The sequence below is a fragment of the Camellia sinensis genome, chromosome 15 (assembly GCF_055761805.1).
Source record: "Camellia sinensis isolate YWXY chromosome 15, ASM5576180v1, whole genome shotgun sequence".
NCBI lineage: Eukaryota > Viridiplantae > Streptophyta > Magnoliopsida > Ericales > Theaceae > Camellia > Camellia sinensis.
The window spans coordinates 130,368,415-130,389,268 of record NC_138975.1 but is presented as its reverse complement, the minus strand read 5'-3'; the positions used below and the strand labels follow the sequence as shown (position 1 = coordinate 130,389,268).

At 34.7% G+C, this 20,854-nt stretch overlaps 3 protein-coding genes across 3 annotated transcripts; 2 read left to right on the top strand and 1 right to left on the bottom strand.

The window, feature by feature from the left end:
- The first annotated feature begins 1,951 nt into the window (after window positions 1-1,951).
- LOC114322851 (piriformospora indica-insensitive protein 2) lies at window positions 1,952-5,284 on the top strand. Its single transcript, XM_028270277.2, has 2 exons — window positions 1,952-2,325; window positions 3,990-5,284. The coding sequence occupies exons 1-2, from the start codon at window positions 2,098-2,100 to the stop codon at window positions 5,202-5,204; spliced, it is 1,443 nt and encodes a 480-aa protein (XP_028126078.2). The 5' UTR covers window positions 1,952-2,097; the 3' UTR covers window positions 5,205-5,284.
- Window positions 5,285-6,449: 1,165 nt separating this feature from the next.
- Window positions 6,450-7,515, top strand: LOC114322832 (early nodulin-like protein 6). Its single transcript, XM_028270253.2, has 2 exons — window positions 6,450-6,567; window positions 7,190-7,515. Exons 1-2 carry the CDS (start codon window positions 6,450-6,452, stop codon window positions 7,513-7,515), a joined length of 444 nt encoding a protein of 147 aa, XP_028126054.2.
- A 1,219-nt stretch (window positions 7,516-8,734) lies between these two features.
- On the bottom strand, window positions 8,735-20,182 carry LOC114322848 (P-loop containing nucleoside triphosphate hydrolases superfamily protein). The gene is made up of 12 exons (XM_028270275.2): window positions 19,627-20,182; window positions 18,236-18,421; window positions 17,429-17,614; window positions 15,689-15,772; window positions 14,992-15,033; window positions 14,667-14,738; window positions 14,280-14,579; window positions 11,675-11,713; window positions 11,460-11,564; window positions 10,761-10,829; window positions 10,533-10,658; window positions 8,735-9,281 (listed from the first exon to the last, which is right to left on the bottom strand). Exons 1-12 carry the CDS (start codon window positions 20,044-20,046, stop codon window positions 9,099-9,101), a joined length of 1,812 nt encoding a protein of 603 aa, XP_028126076.2. The 5' UTR covers window positions 20,047-20,182; the 3' UTR covers window positions 8,735-9,098.
- Between the last annotated feature and the right edge of the window lie 672 nt (window positions 20,183-20,854).

The window sequence follows — 20,854 nt, the reverse complement described above, 5'->3', positions numbered from 1 at the left end:
GGCTAAAATCCTAGATTTCACCCCACAACTTAATAATGCACATATATCACTTATTGATGAAAGTAGCCATTAGGGGGGGCTAGTAGTAGTACTAAAATACTACTCCTTTAGAGAGAGAGAGAGAGAGAGCCTATCTTGGCACTGCATGCATGCATGCATTACAGAGAGAGAGTGAGAGCCTATCTTGGCCCTGCATGCATGCATTACATCTATGCATGTGCCTTCAAATGGAAACTGGTCCAAACTGGTCCCCTCCACAACCCTAACCTAAATCCTAATCCTAACCCTAACCCTAATCTTAATCCTAACCCAAAGCTCAAAATTCCAACATTTTCAAACTACCAATCACCCAACAGAGCTACATTCATAGAATTTTAAAAAATAATAAATAAATTGTATAGAAAGCACACTGTGCGATTGAAATTTATTTTAAATATAACTTACATAATACTTATAAAATGAATTTTACCTACACATTATACTTTTTATATTTAATTATGTGCAATTATGAGTTCTTACCAATCATGACACCCCTTCTTAACCACACATCTAGGTACTATATATATGTGAATAAATTTATAGATGCATAATTAATCGCAAAACTAATCATAAAAACACAAGTCGAGTACTTTGAATGGAATAATTTATTTAATAACACAATTCACAATGTGATATATATAATTAGAATTATTTTATGTAATTTTTTCTATAACTGATTTTGTATCCTTAAACTTAATGATATACACAAATACACCAAGAAATATTTGTAACGCACAACTTCACTATATCCTCTTGTGATTTATTTTACGTGCGTTTGGTCCCCTTATTATTTAGAAATGAACATATAACATATTATGATTTGTGAATTAAAGAACATCGTCAGGTGTAATGTCAAAGGTAATAGCAATTGTGAAACAACACGTGCCTAAATATAAAGAAATTATGTTAAAAGATAAATCACATATGTGATAAAACAAAAGAGGTAAAAGTGCGTTTATGCCTTTAGAAAATGACTACATCTGTGGTTTACACAATGATGTTACAAATCTACATATGGTATTTTTTGTATTTTTCTTAAAATTGTTAACACAAACGATACACTTTAAACCACAAATTATAGCATACCACAAGGAGGAGGTATCTCCTTTCTTTTTCATAATAAAAAGTTTAGGTGAGGAGAGGCTATCCCAGTCTAAGACCAAGATAAATTGCAAGTCCCAGCGAAAACTTAAGAGTTGTTTGGGATGACCTAAATAAGTGTACTTTTTGTCTTTTTAAGAAAAGATATGCAGAAAAGTAGAAAGGTAATGTGATGAAAAAAAGATAAAAAGATAAAAAGATGGATTATTTTGTATATGCCAAACTTGGCCTTATATTAAACTTATAGATTATCTACAAACAGAGCTGCTGGTAACGAAAATTGAACCTAAATTTTAAAGACAAAGAGAGTCTAATCCTTATACCACCTCAACCAAACCCAATTGGTAAGGAGGAGGTGTACCTATCCATATCTAAGTAGAAAACAAACAAAAGCGACTATACATATCTCTATATCTTAGCTGCAAATATCACAAGCCTGCACTGCACTGCAACAACTGCAATGCACAGCCCCTATGTGTAAAACCACAATTAAAAGCTTATCTTTTCTTGTTCTCTTTTTTCACTTACTTTTACTGCTCTGATCTTCATTGTGGTTATTGCTATTATTGCTTTATAGGGCCTCGAAAAGCGTTTTTTGTACTTTGGGTTTTAAGAACACTTTGTAGATCTTGCGTCCTTTCTCTGTGTGTGTGTGTGTGTTTCCTTTTTCCCTCCTCTCTCTATCACCCCTCTCACAACTACTCTTGCTTTTCCTCCTCCTCAGTTATAAACTCGGAGGTTATCCATTTTACCTTTTCTATCCCTTTTCTTTCTGGGTTTTCCTGGAAAATTACAGTTTCTAGCACTACCCGGTTTCTTCGTTTGTAGGTGTTGTTTGTTTCTTGGGAAAATTCTTGGTTTCTTGTTATTTAACCTGTTAGAAAGCCACCCTTAGTTCATTTTGCTTTCTTTCAATATTATTTTTTCTTCATTCTTTTCATTTGATTGGGATTGGCAATGAAGAATTTCAATACCCAAATTCACATCAGGGTTTTCTTGCTCGTCGTGTTCGTTGTCATCGGTCCATATATTTTATGCAGTAGCCAAGAAGAAGAAGACATTTTCACAGCTCCAATGGAGGTAAAGGAACGAAAGGCCTTGTATTATGCTATTCAGGGGTTTGTGGGAAAGTGGTGGAATGGCTCAGATCTCTATCCAGACCCTTGTGGTTGGACTCCGATACAGGTACTATCAATAATTTCTTGAGGCCACTTCATATGGGGATTTGCCTTAGTTTTGATTATGTTAATAAACGGTGAGATTAGTCTAAAAAATAGTTGGTCTGATGAACTAGATACCAAGTTATTAAAATGAAATAAAAAAAATAAAAATTACTAGCATAACAAGAAACTTATAAATTCAATAGAACAGTAAGGAACAAAATTGTGATGGCATTTTAATGAAAAATCTAATAAACTTATGCAAAAACAGTTATTAGTTTGAGTATTTTAGTGATATTTACATTCTAAGAAATGATTTTATTATTTTTATTATTTTTTGGACAGGGTAAGATGCGCTTATATGTCTTACCAAAAATATATGCTCTAAAATAATGATATGTATAACTAGAAAAATGATCAGCAATATTTTGGATGGATCCATGTTAGATTTTGGTATTATCATTTTAATTAGGAGTTGTGATGGCTTATTATTTTTAAATAATGGCATATTAAAAAAGGATTAGGCTTTTGTCTCCCGTTCAAAACCTGGACAATAAGTGTTGTTCAGACTTGTGCGGACTCGCCACAGACTCTATTTTGATGATCTAAATTGTTTATTTTATATGATAACTGTAATCTTTTTATTTTATCGGTCTTGTCTCTAAAAAAAAATGGATAGTCTAATTTTGAAAATACATTTGTCCTCTACTTTTTTTAAAAAAAACATGATAAAATAAAAATATTATGATTATCGGATTAAATTAAATTTTTTATGGATAATATATAAGTAGAGCCTTAGAAAACGAACTGTTTGGATTATCGAAATAAAATATGTGGCGAACTCCGTGGCCCGAATGTCTTTAGTCCAGATTTTGGACCGGAGACAAGTTTAATCCTTAAAAAATACAATAAGCCCCACAAGTTGGACATAATTACATCACATTTTTTTAAGATTTTAATTCATATAACACTTAATCATCTTTTCATCAGTATATTATTCTAGTTGAATGTTAAGGAAAAGGGCAAATTACATATACCTCCCTCGAGGTTTAGCTAAATTACAGATACCCCTGAGGTTTTGGAAATTACATCCCGCCCCCTGAGGTTTGTATTTTCTTAACAATTTGCCCCCTGAGGTATATATTTCATAACAAATTACCCCCTAATTTCTTATGCAAATATAGCATTCATGGGGGAATTCGTAATTTCTCAAACCTCAGGGGTATCTGTAATTTAGCCAAACCTCGAGGGGGTAAATGTAATTTTCCCTAAGGAAAATAATTCTAGGAAAATAGGATTTTCCTTTTTTTATAGTCCAGATTTGGATGATGGCACCAAATAACTGTTATTCAAAGAAATTCAATTATTTGGTATAAAGTTTGCATCACACAGATGTATTATGATTTTGAACAATGTACTACTTAGAGAGCTTGGTAACTAGGTACTTGTTTTTCTCTATAAAAAGAAAAAAAAAAAAAAAAAAGTATATTTACTTTTTAAATGCACATAAACTTGAGTACTTTTTCCTGTTCACAAAAACACAATCAACTGCAACATACTATATGTAGAAAGATCAATCCTTTTTTCCCCTTGAATTTTGACACAATATGAGTTCATTTTCCATCTATATATTACATATATTTAACTCAATCAATTTTTTTTCTTTGGATTATTAATTATCATGGACAGGGGGTCTCATGTGATCTCTTCAATGGCTCATGGTATGTTACTGCAATAAACATTGGGCCGGTTTTTGACAACTCTCTTCAGTGCGCCCCAAACGCAGAATTCAACCATCACTTATTTAAGCTCAACCATCTAAAATCCCTCTCCTTCTACAATTGCTTCATCCGAAAACCCGTTGAAATTCCCACATCAAATTGGCAAAAACTAGCTAATAGCTTGGAAACCCTAGAGTTCCGGTCAAACCCTAGCCTCATCGGAGCAATACCGAGCACTTTGGGCTACCTCAAGAGCCTTCAATCTCTAGTGCTTCTTGAAAATGGACTCACAGGCCAATTACCAACTGATATAGGCAATTTAGTAAACTTGAAGCGGCTCGTCCTTGCCGGAAACCGCTTTGTGGGTCATATTCCGGCTAACTGGGGATTATCTTTGACTAAGCTCTTAATTCTTGACTCAAGCAGGAATTATCTATCTGGGTCAATGCCGTTGACTTTTGGAGGGTTGACTTCACTCCTAAAGCTTGACTTGAGCAACAACCTTTTAGAGGGAGTTTTGCCAAGACAAATAACACTAAATAATCTCATACTATTAGACCTAAGTCATAACAAGTTTTCAGGTGGGTTGACTCATTCACTTCATGAAATGGTTTCTTTGGAAGAGATGGTTTTGTCTAACAACCCAATAATGGGTGGTGACCTAATGAGCATTCAATGGGAAACCCTACAAAACTTGGAATTCTTGGACCTATCAAACATGGGTTTGACAGGAAACATTCCAGAGACCTTGACAGGATTGAAAAGACTCAGATTTCTTGGACTCACCAACAACAGTCTCTCAGGGAATGTGTCTCCAAGATTTGAAGATATGCCTTGTTTGGGTGCACTTTATTTCCGTGGAAACAACTTGACAGGGAAACTGGAATTCTCAGAATTCTTTTACAAGAAAATGGGGAATAGATTTGGAGCTTCCAATAATCCAAATCTTTGTTACTCATCAGTTGAGTTAATGGATTCAAGATATGTTCCTTTTGGGGTAAAGCTTTGTCAACAAGAAAGAAGTGTTCTTGATAGAGACTCAATGGTCAAGATCAGTGATAGCAATTTGCATCAAGATTCCCCATTTGTGGGCTCTTTGGGATTTTCAAGCTGTGCTGGAAATAGGTTTTTTTGGGCAAACGAGATAATTATGTTTGTTGTTTGGATTATTATGCTTTTGTAGGGTTTTCATTGGATAGGAAATATATATTAAATTAAGGTAGCTATATATTGCTTATATGCCATTGCTTATCTTTGTTCTTATTTTTCTTCCTCTTGTTTTGTTTTGTGTTTTTTTATTTTCATTTATTTTTAGTGGTAATTGAAAGGAAAATACCACACAAATCTACATCATTTATTCCGCCTTTTGCCAGCCAGATTTCATTAACTTCCTTAACATGTTTAATTGGGGATGTCAGTGTTATTTCAAAAACAAAGAGTCGGTGCTCAAGAAAGGTCAATTAATTTATCCAAAAATTGAGCTTAAAAATTCATTCTTAAATTTTAGTTACTTAATTAAAGTCTTTATTAATACCAATTCAACAGTGAAATAAATATTTCAGCATTTTCAAATTTTTGAGTCTCTTAATAGCAAGTAAACATAAACAAAATGGAGAAGCTTCTCTCTAGTTCATGATTGAACTAGAAAAGTCTTTGCGCTCATCTTGATATTCTGAATCCTTTATCAAGGATATTATTCATACAAAAAGTTAAGTTAATCTATCGATAATCACTTGATTAGATCATATTTATGTGAACAAAAATATACTTACTATCTTCAAAATCATACAATTTGTATTTTTTTTCCAAATAAGTGTGATCCGATCAAATAATGTGTGATCCGATCAAATAATGTGTTCAATGAACCACACAAAATGAATGGTTCAAATTGCTAGGACGGGCCCAAAATGGGCCACAATGGCTGGACTGGACCTTTTCAGTCTGTAAGTAGACTAGAGAGAAGCTACTTTCAAACAAAATTATATATATTATCTATGAAAAATAAATGAAAAAAAAAAAAAATCAGTTTTCTCTAATTGCATGATTTGTTTGGAGTCTTTCTCTCAGGGCCCTGTGAGCTGATCTTTATCCCAAAATTTAAATTTAAAATAAAATAAAACAAAAAATCCTATGCTATTTGAAAAACAGTTATACCAAAGTCAAAAGATGGCCCTTCCTATTCTTTTGCCGCCAAACACCCCACAAATCCCTCCCCTGATATTACTCTCCCTCTCTCTCTCTCTACAACCAACTTCAAAACCAACACTCTTTAACAAGTCCAATTACTTAACCCAGAGAATCCCCAAGCAATCTCCCTCTCTCTCTCTCTCTCTCTCTCTCCCAAAAAATGGCTTCTCTCTTCATGGGCTCACTCAAAGTTCTCATTTTTTTAGCTTTCTTGATCTCTTCTTTCCAATTCCTCACTGTAATGTGTGTTGAGTTTGAAGTTGGAGATGACAAAGGTTGGGTTGTTCCTTCTTCAAAGAAGGACCAACTTTATAATGAATGGGCTTCAAAGAACAGGTTTAAAGTTGATGACACTCTCCGTAAGTATTGTTCTCTTCTTTTTTTTTCAAACAATATTGATTGATATATTGATAAATATTAAACGTTAGAAGTTCGAAATTTTGATACATATCAGCTGAAAATATATGTATTTAAAATCCTAGTATTGACTGATTCATGATATGTTTTCAGAAAAATGGTTGAGAGCACTAAAAGTGGTGCTCTAATAACACCACTAATGATGTGGCAGTGAGCGTTGTTTTTTTTTTTGGCATTCCTAATGCATTAGTGCTATTAGTGGTATAAATCGTTGTTGTATGTTTTGATTCATGACGGATAGGATAGGACTGACACAGATGGTTTAACTTGCTATAAAGCTCTTTTTGTTGCTAATGATCTAATAAATAAATAAATTTACAACCACATCACCTTATTCTTAATACATTACTAATTCTCTCCCAATACCGTTATGATTTCAAATAGTGGTATTGAGATTGTTGTTATGATTATATATTAGCTGATATTAGACAATATCAATTTATACATTAGTGAATATCACCTGATTCTCAATACACTTGCGACTAACACTGATTCATATCCAAATAATGTTATTGAACTTTCGTTTCTAACGTTCCATGGATACATATCTATGTATACATATAGGGTTTGAGTACAAGAAGGACTCAGTTATGGTGGTGACTGATGAGGAGTATGATAAATGCAAATCCTCCCACCCTTTGTTCTTCTCCAACAACGGCAACACAGTTTTCAAACTGGACAGGCCAGGGCTGTTCTACTTCATTAGTGGGGTGGCCGGACATTGCGAGCGAGGCCTGAAGATGATCATCAAAGTTCTTGAGCCGGTGAGCCCGCCTCAGTCGACGCCGTCGAATGGGACCTCCTCGGGTTCATCCCAAAACAGTGGTGCATCTTCTTCAACAATTGTGCTGCTCATGATCATGTCATTGTTTGGGGCTTTTTTCATGTAAATTTTGGGTGCATTATTGGAGTTTTTTTTTTTTAATCTCATTTTTGAAGTTAATTAGGTGACTGCGAAAGCAGCAAGAGTAGTTTACTTTATTTGTTTAGTATGGGATTGATTTTCTAAACTATTAGTTTGGTTTTTATCTCTCTCTCTCTCTCTCTCTCTCTCTCTCTCTCTCTCTGTTTTAGTTTAATTTTGGACTTTACTCTATGCCATCAATGTGAATGTGAAAGCATGATAAAGAGAAAGAAAAAAAGATTAAAATGTAAAAAAAAATATTTTACCTACATTTCACCCACAGCCTTAATGTTTCCTTAGCCTTTATTAGAATTCACTCACTTCCCTTCTTACCCCTTGTTTGGACAACTACATTTTGCCAACCTGAAAATTGCATCAATTCTTTTTGGAACAAGCTCATTCAGTCCTTCAGTATTAGATTGATACTGACGAATAAAAATAAACAGAAAGTTCATAACAAATGATGTATTATTAACATTATTCATAAGCCTATCACTTCAATTCATAATTGCAAAATTTTTTTTGGAATTTTCTGTATTAAAGTAATAATTTCCTATGGATCATAATAGTAGTAAGACTAGGATTTCTTCTCCGTTGCCCTGTGCACGAGGGAAGAACCTAAACGACAGAAAACTCCCACACTTGTAATGGAGGGCAGGTAGAAATGGAAGGCTAGCTTGTTCTATTGAATGTAAATCAGCCATTCAATTCCATGGCAAAGAAAACTAAAACTGTGCAACCATCCATATGCAGCAGGATAACAAGAAACAGAGCTGGCGAGGCCCTCGAAGTCAAGTACCTCATCTAATGAGGTTTTCAATACCACAAGTCCATCGGTCATTGTGTGGGTGGACTAGATTTATTCCGGTTTAAGCAATCCCTCTTTCTCATGTTTCACAATATAAATTACCAGTCCGTCGGTCGTCGTGTGGGTGGACTAGATTTATTCCGGTTTAAGCAATCCCTCTTTCTCATGAAACATATGGATTACCTATCTTTTGGTTTCCTCCCGCAACTCCCTTCAGTCTCCTTGAAAATAAGCAAATATCATGGCCCACAGAAAATAAGCAAAGCATAGCATCTTTTCTTTTCTTTTCCAGTCAATATAGTTGTGGGTGGTGTTGATAAACACTGATTTGAGAGGAAAACAATTCTACTTGATAATGAGGCAACAAAATTATAGAGAATGGAGTTCAACATCAAGATGACAAAGCCTAAAATATCATCACATAAAAATAGAAATCATAAGAGACATGAGTTTAAGTTAATGATCATCAACAACAAATTTCATGCCGGCTCCTTGACATCTAAAACCATTTCTTCGACATCTGAAAAATATGCCCCCATAAAGGTTACTTTGTCTTTTTGCACATTGGCCACTATTGAAGCCACACTTCGATTTTCTAGTTTTGAATTACATGAACTAAGTTCAAAGTAGTAGTTAACAAATAAATGAAAAACTTGTACAAGAATAAATTATTTGCTTGAGAAGAAAACATTTCTTGAACTACAAAACCTCACTGCAAAATTGGTGCATAACATATGCGCATATTGCTGATTCTTATTTTGCTAATACCTTACAAATTGTCGCGTATCATCTCCTCCTTTTTGTCTCCCATAAGGGTTGCTCTCACTAAATCCATGACGGCTTCCTTCAACCTTGCGCGGTTTCTTCCTGAACTTGGATGCACTACTGTCTATGTTTAGGTTTATCTTTGGAGGACTAGTAAAACAGAATGAAGCAGCAACGGCCTGCCCAAATCCAAAAAATCATTCCATGCTTAGTATTTGGTAAGTTTCTAAAATCCAACAACCTCAGAGAAGAAAAGTTCATAGTGTCATGCCACCAACTTTAATTTCTATGATCAATAATTCATGAAATGTTCACAAATAACAGATAATGAATAACCTGGATTATCAACTATATTTTCTAAGTCCAAATAATTCAGCAGCGCAACAATGCTTCTATTGCCCTTGGATTATTATTCATCATTGAAATTAATCTTTGAACTTCTACCCAACCCAACATCTAAAACCTATATTACATAGACTAGGGTGTGAGTTTGGGTGTGGGCATGTGCATTGGATTAATCTAATTCTCATGTCCGAGGACACTAGAACACAATTAAATTTAAAAAAAAAAAAAAAAAAAATGGTAAGTTAGTGTTTACAAACTGACATAGATTTAATTGTGCATAGTTTTAAAGTAAATTAAAATCTACTACTTGAACATATTTGTTGAGTGCATGTCAGATTAGACATGTCAAACATATATTCCATACCTCAGTTGCACGAAGCAGGGGAGCAGTGTACATAGAAGATTCTATGGTTGAGAGTGCCTAGAAGAGTGTTGATATATTTTATACATAAATATATTATAAGAAATTTTTTTGTTGAATATGTTAAATATCTACATTACATCACCAATAACATACATCCTTCTCGTCAACTCACATAACCTAGCATCTATCTAAAATATCCATCCTTTAATTTTAAGAGTTGAGACGAAATTTAAGATAATTATCCTCTCTCTCTCTCTCTCTCACTCTTTCTTTTTTTTTTTTCTTTTTTTTTTTTTTGCTTTGTAGCCTTTCTTTTATTTATTAAGGATTCATATGTTACAATAATCCATCCCAATTGGAATTCTACCCATGTTTTTTACTCCTCTTTTTTTTTTTGATAAATAACAAGAAGATTTTTACTTCGAACCCGAGTGGGGCGTCATCCCTAGTAGGAGCTTCCTGCAACTATATTCCGTACCCTAAAAAGTGTCAAGTGTTTGACACAAGTACTAAACAAATTTAGAAGAACCTATGTAGCATAGTCTGCAACATTGTTGACAGAACTGGCTGTTAGTAATGGCTTCCTCAGAGTTTCCATAATATTATGCTAAAATATCTCAATGTTGAACCTAAAAATGCCTCATTCAATCATGAATTGAATTGACGCCATGTGATAAAAAAGTGAGAATCAACCTAAACATAACTGTCCTAGAAGAGGTACCTGCATATCAAGGCGGTGAACGTTAAAGATGTCCTTCATGGAATGTGAATTATAGGCTAATATGTAGGATCTGTACGCATCTTTAGCAGACTTGTTCAAATAATAGTTGTTGGCCACCAACTTTTCCTGCATCAGTCCAAATAGTCCATTTTAAGTCCCCAGAGCAAGTCATTACCCTAAAAAGGTAAATAAATAATAGATAAAAACATGCAGAAGCAGAATAAGTACCAGGTGAGATTGCACATTGGCCAACTTCTTTAAGTCATATTCATACTCCTTCACTGGCACTTTTGCTTTCTGAGGGAAGAAAAAAGAAAAAAAGGGAAGAAGAAAAAAAAAGAAGAAGAAAGAATATTAGTGAAACCTCACAGAAGAGCAAAGCAAATGAAGAGGTGCCCCCCCCCCCCCCCCCCCCCTCTCTTCTATAATTGAAAAGCCTTTTTGCTCTTGTCCTTTTCAGCAAAGATTAGAACTGCCACATTACAATTTTACAGGACAGCATTCTATAAAGCATTATTTCCCTCTTATGATGCAAGTAGGATAAGTTTTAGCATTTAAGGCTGCATTTGATACTCCAAAATGGTAAAAGGAAAAGGAAAACGGGTTTCCTTCTCCTACTAGCATAAATGTTACATTAAAAAAAAAAAAACGGTTTTGATGTCAACAAAAGAGAAGGAAAATTGATATCTAAACTTGAACTAAAATTTTCTTCCACCGTTCTTCATATTTCCTTTTTCTCCCTGCTTTCTATGGTAACTACATACAAAAATTAAAAATTAAAAAAAAGTTGCCTTTTTATTTTCTTTTTCATTCTCTAATCAAATCCATGACCCAAATAGGGGAAAAACAAATACACACATCTTTATTTGTGTTCTTTGTTTGCTAATTATTCATTATTTATATCATAGATAGAAAAATATACAAGACCTTAAGATAGTGTAGAAACTGCATTTCTTCTGGAATCAAGAAAAGAAGTGCATTCCCTTTTGCACCTTCCCCACGGGCTGTACGACCAACCCTATGAATATATTCCTGAAAACAGTTGTCCAAAGAAACATATAAGCTGTAACAAGAAAGGAACAAGATAATGGAGATATCAGTAAATACAGTGTGCAAGTTAACTGAGGAAAAAAGTTAAGCACCTTGGGCTCATCTGGGGGATCATACTGCAGAATCCAGTCCTATTAGTAGAGAAGATAAAGAAAATGAATCAACATGAACTATTATAGATTCCATCTTGAAATGAAATAGTTCAGTCATAACAATTGGTACTTTTCCAGTGTTCCTTGTAGACAATTTTTGCAACCTTTTCATACATCTCATGGCAGTAAATTCGATGCTTGTAAACAGTTTTATACAGAGTCAACCTAGAAAGCACGGATACAGATACGAGATACGGATACGATACGATACGGATACGGCGATACAGCAAAACCTAAAAAAGTAGGATACGGATACAGATAGGAAACGTTTGTAAAAAATAAAAAATAAATAAATTATTAGGTGCCGTTTGGTAACACTTACGTTTTCAGTTTTCTGTTTATATTTACAAAAATTTTAAAAACTCAAATTAAAACTTGTTTAGTAAAATTTTTGATTTATAAATCAGTGGTCTCAGTTTATAAATTTGACCAAAAAATGAAAACACAAAAAATGTGTTTCCGTTTTGAGTTTTGAGTTTTTTTTTTTTTTTACCATCCAACACTAGGCACCACCCGCCACCATTTTCCACCACCGTCTTCCGTCACCACCACCCACCCCCCACCACCACCTGCCACAACCACCCGCCACCACCACCCACCACTACCCACCAACCACCACCCACTTGCCACCCACTCGCCACCACCACCCACCCCTCGCCACCGCCGCCACCACCACCACCACCCACCTGCCATCCACCCGTCACTACCATCCACCGCCCGCCACCACCACCACCCCCACCCGCCACCTACCTGCCACCACCACTCACCACCCACCTGCCACCACCATCCACCACTCACTTGCCACCACCATCCACCACCTGCCACAACCAGCCACCCACCACCACCATCCACCTGCCACCCACCCGCTACCACCACCCACCACCCACCACCACCACCACCACTACCATCACCACCATCACCCACCCGCCACCCACTTGCCACCACCACCTACCACCCACTCACTACCACCTACCACCCGCTACCGTCACCCACCCACCCACCCACCCACCCATCCACCACCACCACCCGTCACCTACCCGCCATCCGCCACCCACTCGCTACCACCCACCACCCGCCACCGTCACCCACCTACCCACCATCACAACCCACCACCACCCACCATCTGCCACCCACCTGCCACCACCACCACCACCACCCACCCGCCACCGTCACCCACCCACCGCCACCACCCGCCACCTACCAGCCACCAGCACCCACCCGGCACCACCCACCACCACCCGCCATCCGCCACCCACCCGCCACCACCGGCCACCACCACCCACTCGCTACCACCCACCACCCGCGCACCGTCACCCACCACCCGCGCACCGTCACCCACCCACCACCACCAGCTACCCACCACCCACCATCACCATTTTCCGCCACCACTTGCCGCCACTTGCCATTTCTCACTCTTTTTTATATTTTTAAAATTTTTTAAACATTTTGTCAATTACCAAACGTGTTTGTAGATTATATTTTTCTAAAAATAAACAAAAAATAAACAAAAACCAGTTTATAAAATTTTTGTAAATATAAACTGAAAACGTAAACGTTACCAAACACATAGCAATGAGTTACACATAAGTTCAAGAATGTTGAGAAATCACAGTAACTTTATAATGCAAAATACTAATCTTTAAGAATTAGGTATTAATTTAAGCTAATAGCTAGTTTAGTTTTTAAACTTTCAATAGGTCTTGCAAATATTTCATTTCAATATCAAGTCTAATATGTTGATATTATAATATCAAAACAATCATAACTTGACCCTATGTTTTTTCCTTTTGCACTAGTAAAAAATATTCTATGCAAATTTATTTATTGATATTTAATTTTAATATTGTTATATTATCTTATTAATCCTTACTTCTATGTAGTTATAGGGGAACACGCATTATATAATGAAGATATGTCAATTTGATGACTTCTATTATTTGAGCTTACTATGTTATTTTTATAAAAAAAAAACTAAGCAAAGCATTCTAAAAATATTCTATTTATTCTCGCAATTATATTATATCATGATGTTATGCAAGAAATAATACAATTCTAATTTCGTAAAAGGAGTAATACGTGACTCGGAGGATTTGATACTTCAAAATTAATTAAGAAGTATCCGATAATATGTGAGTCGGAGTATCCGATACTTCAAAACTAAGTATCCGATACTTCAAAATTAATGAAAAATTAATTAAGAAGTATCCGATACTTTTAATAAGTATCTGATACGTATCCGTAAGTATCCGAAGAGTATCGGTATCCGATACGGATACGATATGGATACGTCTTCCTATTTGAAGTATCCGTGCTTCATAGGAGTCAATTGAAATAAATAGAAAAAAAAAATTTCACAGCAATGACAGCTAACAGCAGGCATCACCATGGCATGATTGGCAGAATTAATTTCATTTATCATCTAAAGGTGCCAAAGTATTTAACTGCTATAAATCCCTTCCTCATTTTTTTCTCTCTGTTCGGGGTTGAGGACTATCATTGCTGGCATACTATATTCAAGACCAACAAGCAAAAGAAAGTAACATACCACTGCAGGAATATCAAGACCGCGAGCAGCAACATCAGTACATAATAAGATGCCCTTCTCTGCTTTGCAGAAGTCAAAAAAAGTGGATGTACGTTTCTGTTGCTTTTGCTTTCCATGGATATCAAAGCAATCTACATGAATGTATCTGAGAAGTTCAGAGTGGAACTTGACTGAGTTACATGAAGAGAAGAAAACCATCACTTTCTTTGAGAGATTCCTCTTCAAGAAGGAATACAAAAGAATAAATCTCTTGGCACTTGGCACAACACAATAGCCTTGCTGCAGCCCTTCATTAGTGACCTATAATAGCAGACATCTTATAAGGTTGTAGAAGCGGGTACTGAAGAAAATCATGACACACTGAATAAATTTCAATGATTGATTTACCTTCTTCCGCCCATCATCCACATCAATATAGACAGGAGTTGTCTGAAATGATAACCGAGCAAGATCCTCAACCTGAAAATTTATAGATATTTCTGCTTAAGCTTCCATAAACACAGAATTTATAATTTTGGTGTTGGAAACACTTACAATGTTCAAGCAACAAAATTAGGAAAATCTTATCAGAATTTTATTCACCGTGGGAGTTTCTATAAAGAAAAGAATTCAGAGATATTGATAATATATATATATATATATTGAGTTTAAAACAATGTATGTTTACAATCTCAATAAACAAAGGAAATAATAAAAGCGTGTACAGTAATACCTTCTTAGTCTGGGTAGCTGAGAATAAAGCTGTTTGCCTCTTCTGCACATCAGATAACATCTCAATTAATTCAGACACAATGAAAGACACCAAATATACACTTGTATAACATTTGTATCGGTGACAAGAAGTAAACTTGAAGCTTTTCAGTTACTGCAGGAACAAATTAACACATTGTAAAATCAATTATGAAGCTTCAGGGGTGAAACGCAGCCAGAAAATTGATCCCTGGTGAAGGAATCAACAAAGCAATGCAGAAAGCAACAATGTCTCAAACATTAGATTTTCCTTTCCAGGTCATTCATTTGGTCCCTTTGGGAAATCATATCAATTGGCATGTTTGTAAAATCTAAACCATATGACTCAAAAAGGTAAAATGCGCAATTATCTTCATCAGGAGGAAAAAAATCATTCTCGAGGTGTATATTTTGAAAAGAAAAAAGTTTCAAATAGATATAGAATAGCCTACATCATTTTTTCAATTCAAAAAATTGAACAAGAATCTTTCAATTCAGAAGATTTTTTAGATTTTCCAATTAAATTATGCAGAGAGAATAAAAACAATCACATGATATAAATTTAATGAAATAAGGTGCTAAAACAATTTCATATCATATAAGGCCTTGATTCATAATAGCTGCATGACACTCTGTACCACATTACAGTCAATAATACAAATGACTAAAATATGATTTACCTTTGGCAGAATCTTAATAATTTGCTTCATTTCTTCTTCAAAGTTTGCTTCCAATATCCTGTCGGCTTCATCAATTATGAGACACTGCAAGTCCAAAAAAAGAAACTTAAGTATATAGAGCATGTAGCAAGTTGTATATATACATATAAAATATGGTCTTCAGGAATTGGCATGATATAGCTTCAACTTGAGGTGGTGCCATGCAAACTTTAAAATAACCATATAAGAAATGGGGGAAAACTAATGAGACTGCCCAAAACCTAGTACCTAATAAATTGTAACACAATGGATTCTACCCATAACTAGAAGGGGAAGTCAGTCAGCAAAATGCCCTTGCCATCCAAATGTCTGAGAGCTTCTTCACCCTCACACCTCCAATTTCATATAGTTTCTTGTGAAGTCATAAACTCATAATAATACAAATAGAAAGACAAATCATTCCCTCTCATATGTTTGGTCAAGAGCATTCGTTATTAATGGGCATCAATTTTTAGTCATCCACCTCAAAGTTTCGCGTCATCAAAAGAAAATACAAATTATTAAAAATTTCCATTTTTTTCTTTTTTTTTTTGGTCTCAACTCTAATCCGATTGAAATCATTTTATAATTAATTCCTTCCATGTATGTTTATTAGTTTTAGTTTGGCTCGATCATACATGTGATAACCTCTTTAAAATGTAGAAGAGCCAGAAAGTATGGCAATCAGCCACAAAGTATCATTCTAGATTACTGGAAAAATTAAGTAGATCTGTTATACTATACCAATAGTTTTCTAATTGTTTAACTTAAACTTCAGTCCCCCAGAACCACCAAAAGGAGCCACCATCTACAAAAAAATACATATGTGATTTTCTTTTCTTCAGCAAGCTCCAACAAAAATGCCACCAACTAGATTTTCAGGAAACACAATTTACAAAGAGGAACTCAGCTTTTTGAGATACAAAATCATCTGAAGTTGTGGTTTCTTATGGGGTAGTTTATCAAATTGTTATTGGTGCTGTGCTATTGGTCCATCTTTCACTCGCCGGTTGAGGCTACAACTTTTTTCCCCTTTTTGACTAGTAGCATGCTGTCATAGTTTAATCCAACAAACTTGTATTTGCTCTCTTATGCTATTTTATTATAAATTTTTATCTTCAATTGATTTTTCATTTTAAAAAAATGCCCATTATAGGTTCAGTAATCACCATCATCTACAACAGACACCATTAACTGAGGATATATTTCAATCATGGTTATCAAAATCGCGATCCGGATACGATCCTATGATCCTAAATTGTCAAAATGATCCAAATCGTTGTAGGATCGATATTATAGTAGGATCGTACTGGATCGTGTAGGATCGTATGTCAGATCGTAAGTAGGGTTGCTAGATTTATGATTTTTCACCTTATTTTTAGTATGTATAATCCTGATTTGTATTTTTACCTTATTTTTAATAGAAAATAGAATCTTACGATCTTCGATTTGATCCTACGATCCTATCCTACGATCCGATCAGCGAGACCCTCTCCACGATCCTATGTAGGATCCCGATTTTAACAACCTTGATTTCAACTAGACTTTCAACTTAAATTATTGGCATAAGAACACAACTAACTGCATTAGAATATGTAACAAAACAACCAAGAAAGTTTAGCTGGAGGTACATTTTACATAAGTCCCGCATAGACTATAGTGTGCAAACATAACTGGTGAGCATAGAAGAAATTGAAGACATGTATGAGTGAATAAAAATACCTTTAGATTTTTATATATAAATCCCTTAGTGTTCTGTAGGTGGTCAAGAAGTCGGCCAGGGGTTGCTACTAACAGATTTACTCCTTTCACAATACGCTCTGCTTCTCCCCTGCGAGCTGCACCACCAATAACCAAGCCAAGAGTCTGTGAATGATGATTAAGAAGGTCCTTTGCCACTGCATGCGTCTGCATCATTTCATTGGAAGATTAGTCCAGGTCGTTACTTAGAAAAAATGACAATCCATTATAATTAAATGCAGCTAATTTGGCATATGGGTATACATAGAAAGCAACAAGACCCCCAAAACAAAAGAAGTGTTATTAGAAAAGATGAAGTGGATTATCTTTCTTTTCTTAATGATTCAAACCAAATGAAATTAAAATCAGTAGGAGGTAAAACATGATTTCCAAAATTAGTAGAAAATGATGAAAAAAAATTCTTCAGAAGAGCTTAGAAGATGATCTAACACAGACAACAAGAAGTAACCTCCACAAAATAATATTCTGAATGCACTCTAAGATTGAGAAAGAGTTGAAATGATGAAGGAAAAATACTTCTATAATCAATAGTAACCTTCTAGATTTATTATCTTTGCAGGAAGAAGGATACAAGATAGGGATGGCTTTATTCTATAACGATTTTGTCATTTCAATTTGCTAATTTAGAAAGTACATATATCACAAAAAGAGTTGTAATTGAGAGGATTATAGTGTAGGATTAATGATTGGAATCACATCACAGGCTATCTTGGGAAAAAGATTGATATTGATAAGTAAAAAAATAAAAATAAAAACCAGAACATTTACCTGTATGGCGAGTTCCCTAGTTGGGCAGATGACAATTACCCCTGTTCCATTGCGAGGAGTAAATCGGATTTGATGTAACAACTCCACGGCAGGTATCAGAAAAGCAAGGGTCTTTCCAGAACCTGTCCTTGCAGCTCCAAGAACATCTTTGCCTTCCAAAAGTGGTGGAATAGATCTGGCTTGGATCTGCAATTGTAATCAGAAGTTAACTCAGGAATATATGTTCTATCTAAGGATATCCACATAAAGTAAATAGTTATGACAATACAAATATAACAATCAGCATATCAAATTTACATACAAATAATCCATGCTCTCTGTTTGTAAAGAGATAGGTAATTCATTCTGTCAAGAGCAAATTATGTTAACAACAATGATCAAACTTAAAGATTCATTTACATACGGGAAGTGTGTAATAACATCACGGAGTACTAGAAAATCCAGTGCACTAGGTTTCTTTGTTTTCTGTCAATGACAATAGATGAATAATGGTATGCCACGTTTATAATACATGAGAACTGGGAATCCATTAACAGGTTGAGACTTAGAAAAAATCATTTCAAATCTTTTCCTATCACCTCCAGGCATATAATTTGGGCACACATATTTTCTCAATTTTAATTATTTATTCTCCAGTTACTACTAGAATGGGGAAAAAAGGAAAACAAACATTCATATCTTTGTTTTTTCCTTTGACAACTGTAAGAATGTGAATATCTAGTTAGTAAACCATGTTAGTAGTATCTCAGGATATTCTTTCAGTCTCAAAATACAATGAATATGAGCTACGAGTCCTCTGCAACCAACAGAGTACAGCATAAGGGCATTCAACAAGGAATGTCCCAGAGCAGCAAATAGGTATCAAAACCAATCACACTGCTTCATTCAGCAACCAAATTCAGTTGCCACTTGACCTTAAGATATGTGACAAGCATACAATAGGACTCCCAAATGCAAGACACAGAACAAGTTCAGTTGACATTGACAACCCATTAAGCTAAAAACAAGCAAAACCCAAATCTCAACATCTGGATTTATCTCCACCACTACCAATGTGAGAGCTTCATCACTGATAATAAGTGATATAGGCCCTCGAAGAAAAGGTTTAATTCCTTACATTTTCCTACTTTTTCATAGCAATCAAATATAGCATACGAAAAAATTATTACAATAAATAAATACTACCCAAATTATGTAAAAATGAGTTTAGAAGAAGAAAAAAAAAATTACAATACCTCATTTTTCAGCTATTTTTTGCCAAAACAAAGATGAACAAAACCAAAACTAAAGCTAAATACAGTTCAAGATGCAATTTTTTTTTCCTTCCAACTTGCAACGAATCAAATCACTAATCAGAATTGAAGAAACAACAAATTAAAGGTTCATGTTACCTGAGTGAGGCATTGGAATTTCATATCTTTGATAGCATTAAGAGTGAGTTCAGAGATTGGCAACGACTCAAACTTCTCTGTAGTCATAATCCCAGACCCACTATTCACCTTCAACTTCACTTTCTTTTCCTCACTCTTCTCCTCCTCCTCCTCCTCCTCCTCCTCTTCTTCTTCATTATCCTCAGTTGATTCATCTCTCTTCAACTTCTTATTCCTTTTCTTCTTCTTCTTCTTTCCATCTCCATTAGCTTCAATCCCAGATGCTACTCCGTTCTCTTCTTGCTCTTCTTCTTCTGTTTTGCTGTTGGGTGAATCGGATTCTGAGACTGGTCTCTGCTTCTTCTTCTTCTCTCTCCTTCGCTTGCGCTTATCGTTCTTCACCTCATCGTCTACCATGGTGTTAGGGTTTTTTTCTTCCATGGCCGCCACTTGCTCTGGTTTGTTGCGGTGGGTGGAAGAGAAAAGAAGCAAAGGAGGAACAAGATGGCACTTTTCTAGGGTTTCTATTGTCCCCCTTTTCCGCGGGGTTTTTATGAAGTGTTTATTATACTTTAAATTATCTATTGAGTATACTCAATCCTAAAGTATATATAAATCGATTCAAAAAAAAAAGGAAAAAAATTATTGTCTGAATCTATCAGGTGTGGTTTGGAAATATGTTATTTATTATTTTTTTAATTTTTTAGTTAAAATATGAGATAAAAAAATTAGTATTTTGAGGGTAGTTTTTTACGAAAAAAATATGTAAAAATTAGAAATAAAGGAAAAAAATTGACTTTTTTTATTATATGATACTGATTTTTTGATTTTTTAAAAATAAATTTTTGACTTTTAAGTTAAAATTGAATGTTACCAAACAAAGGCCGAAGTCTCAAACATATTTAGTCACGGAAAGAATTACAAAAATAAAATATATACCCATAAATATATTATGAATTAGTAAAAGACCCTAACTAATTAAGATTTTTTTATAGATTTTTTTTTTTTAAACAAATTGTCTTAAAAAAGTATTTAAATTAGTATTAGAGTCTGATTTCTTGGTTTCACTAATGAGCATTAAAAATACTGAAGAAGTAAAATTATATAAATTTAAATAATAACATTTCGCTACAAATAATATAACAAAATAATGCATTAATTAAGTTATAAAAAGAATTTTGCGAAAAAACTTAAAAATGACCTATTAAAAATTATAAATAAAATATAACATATAATATTGGATAAAGGC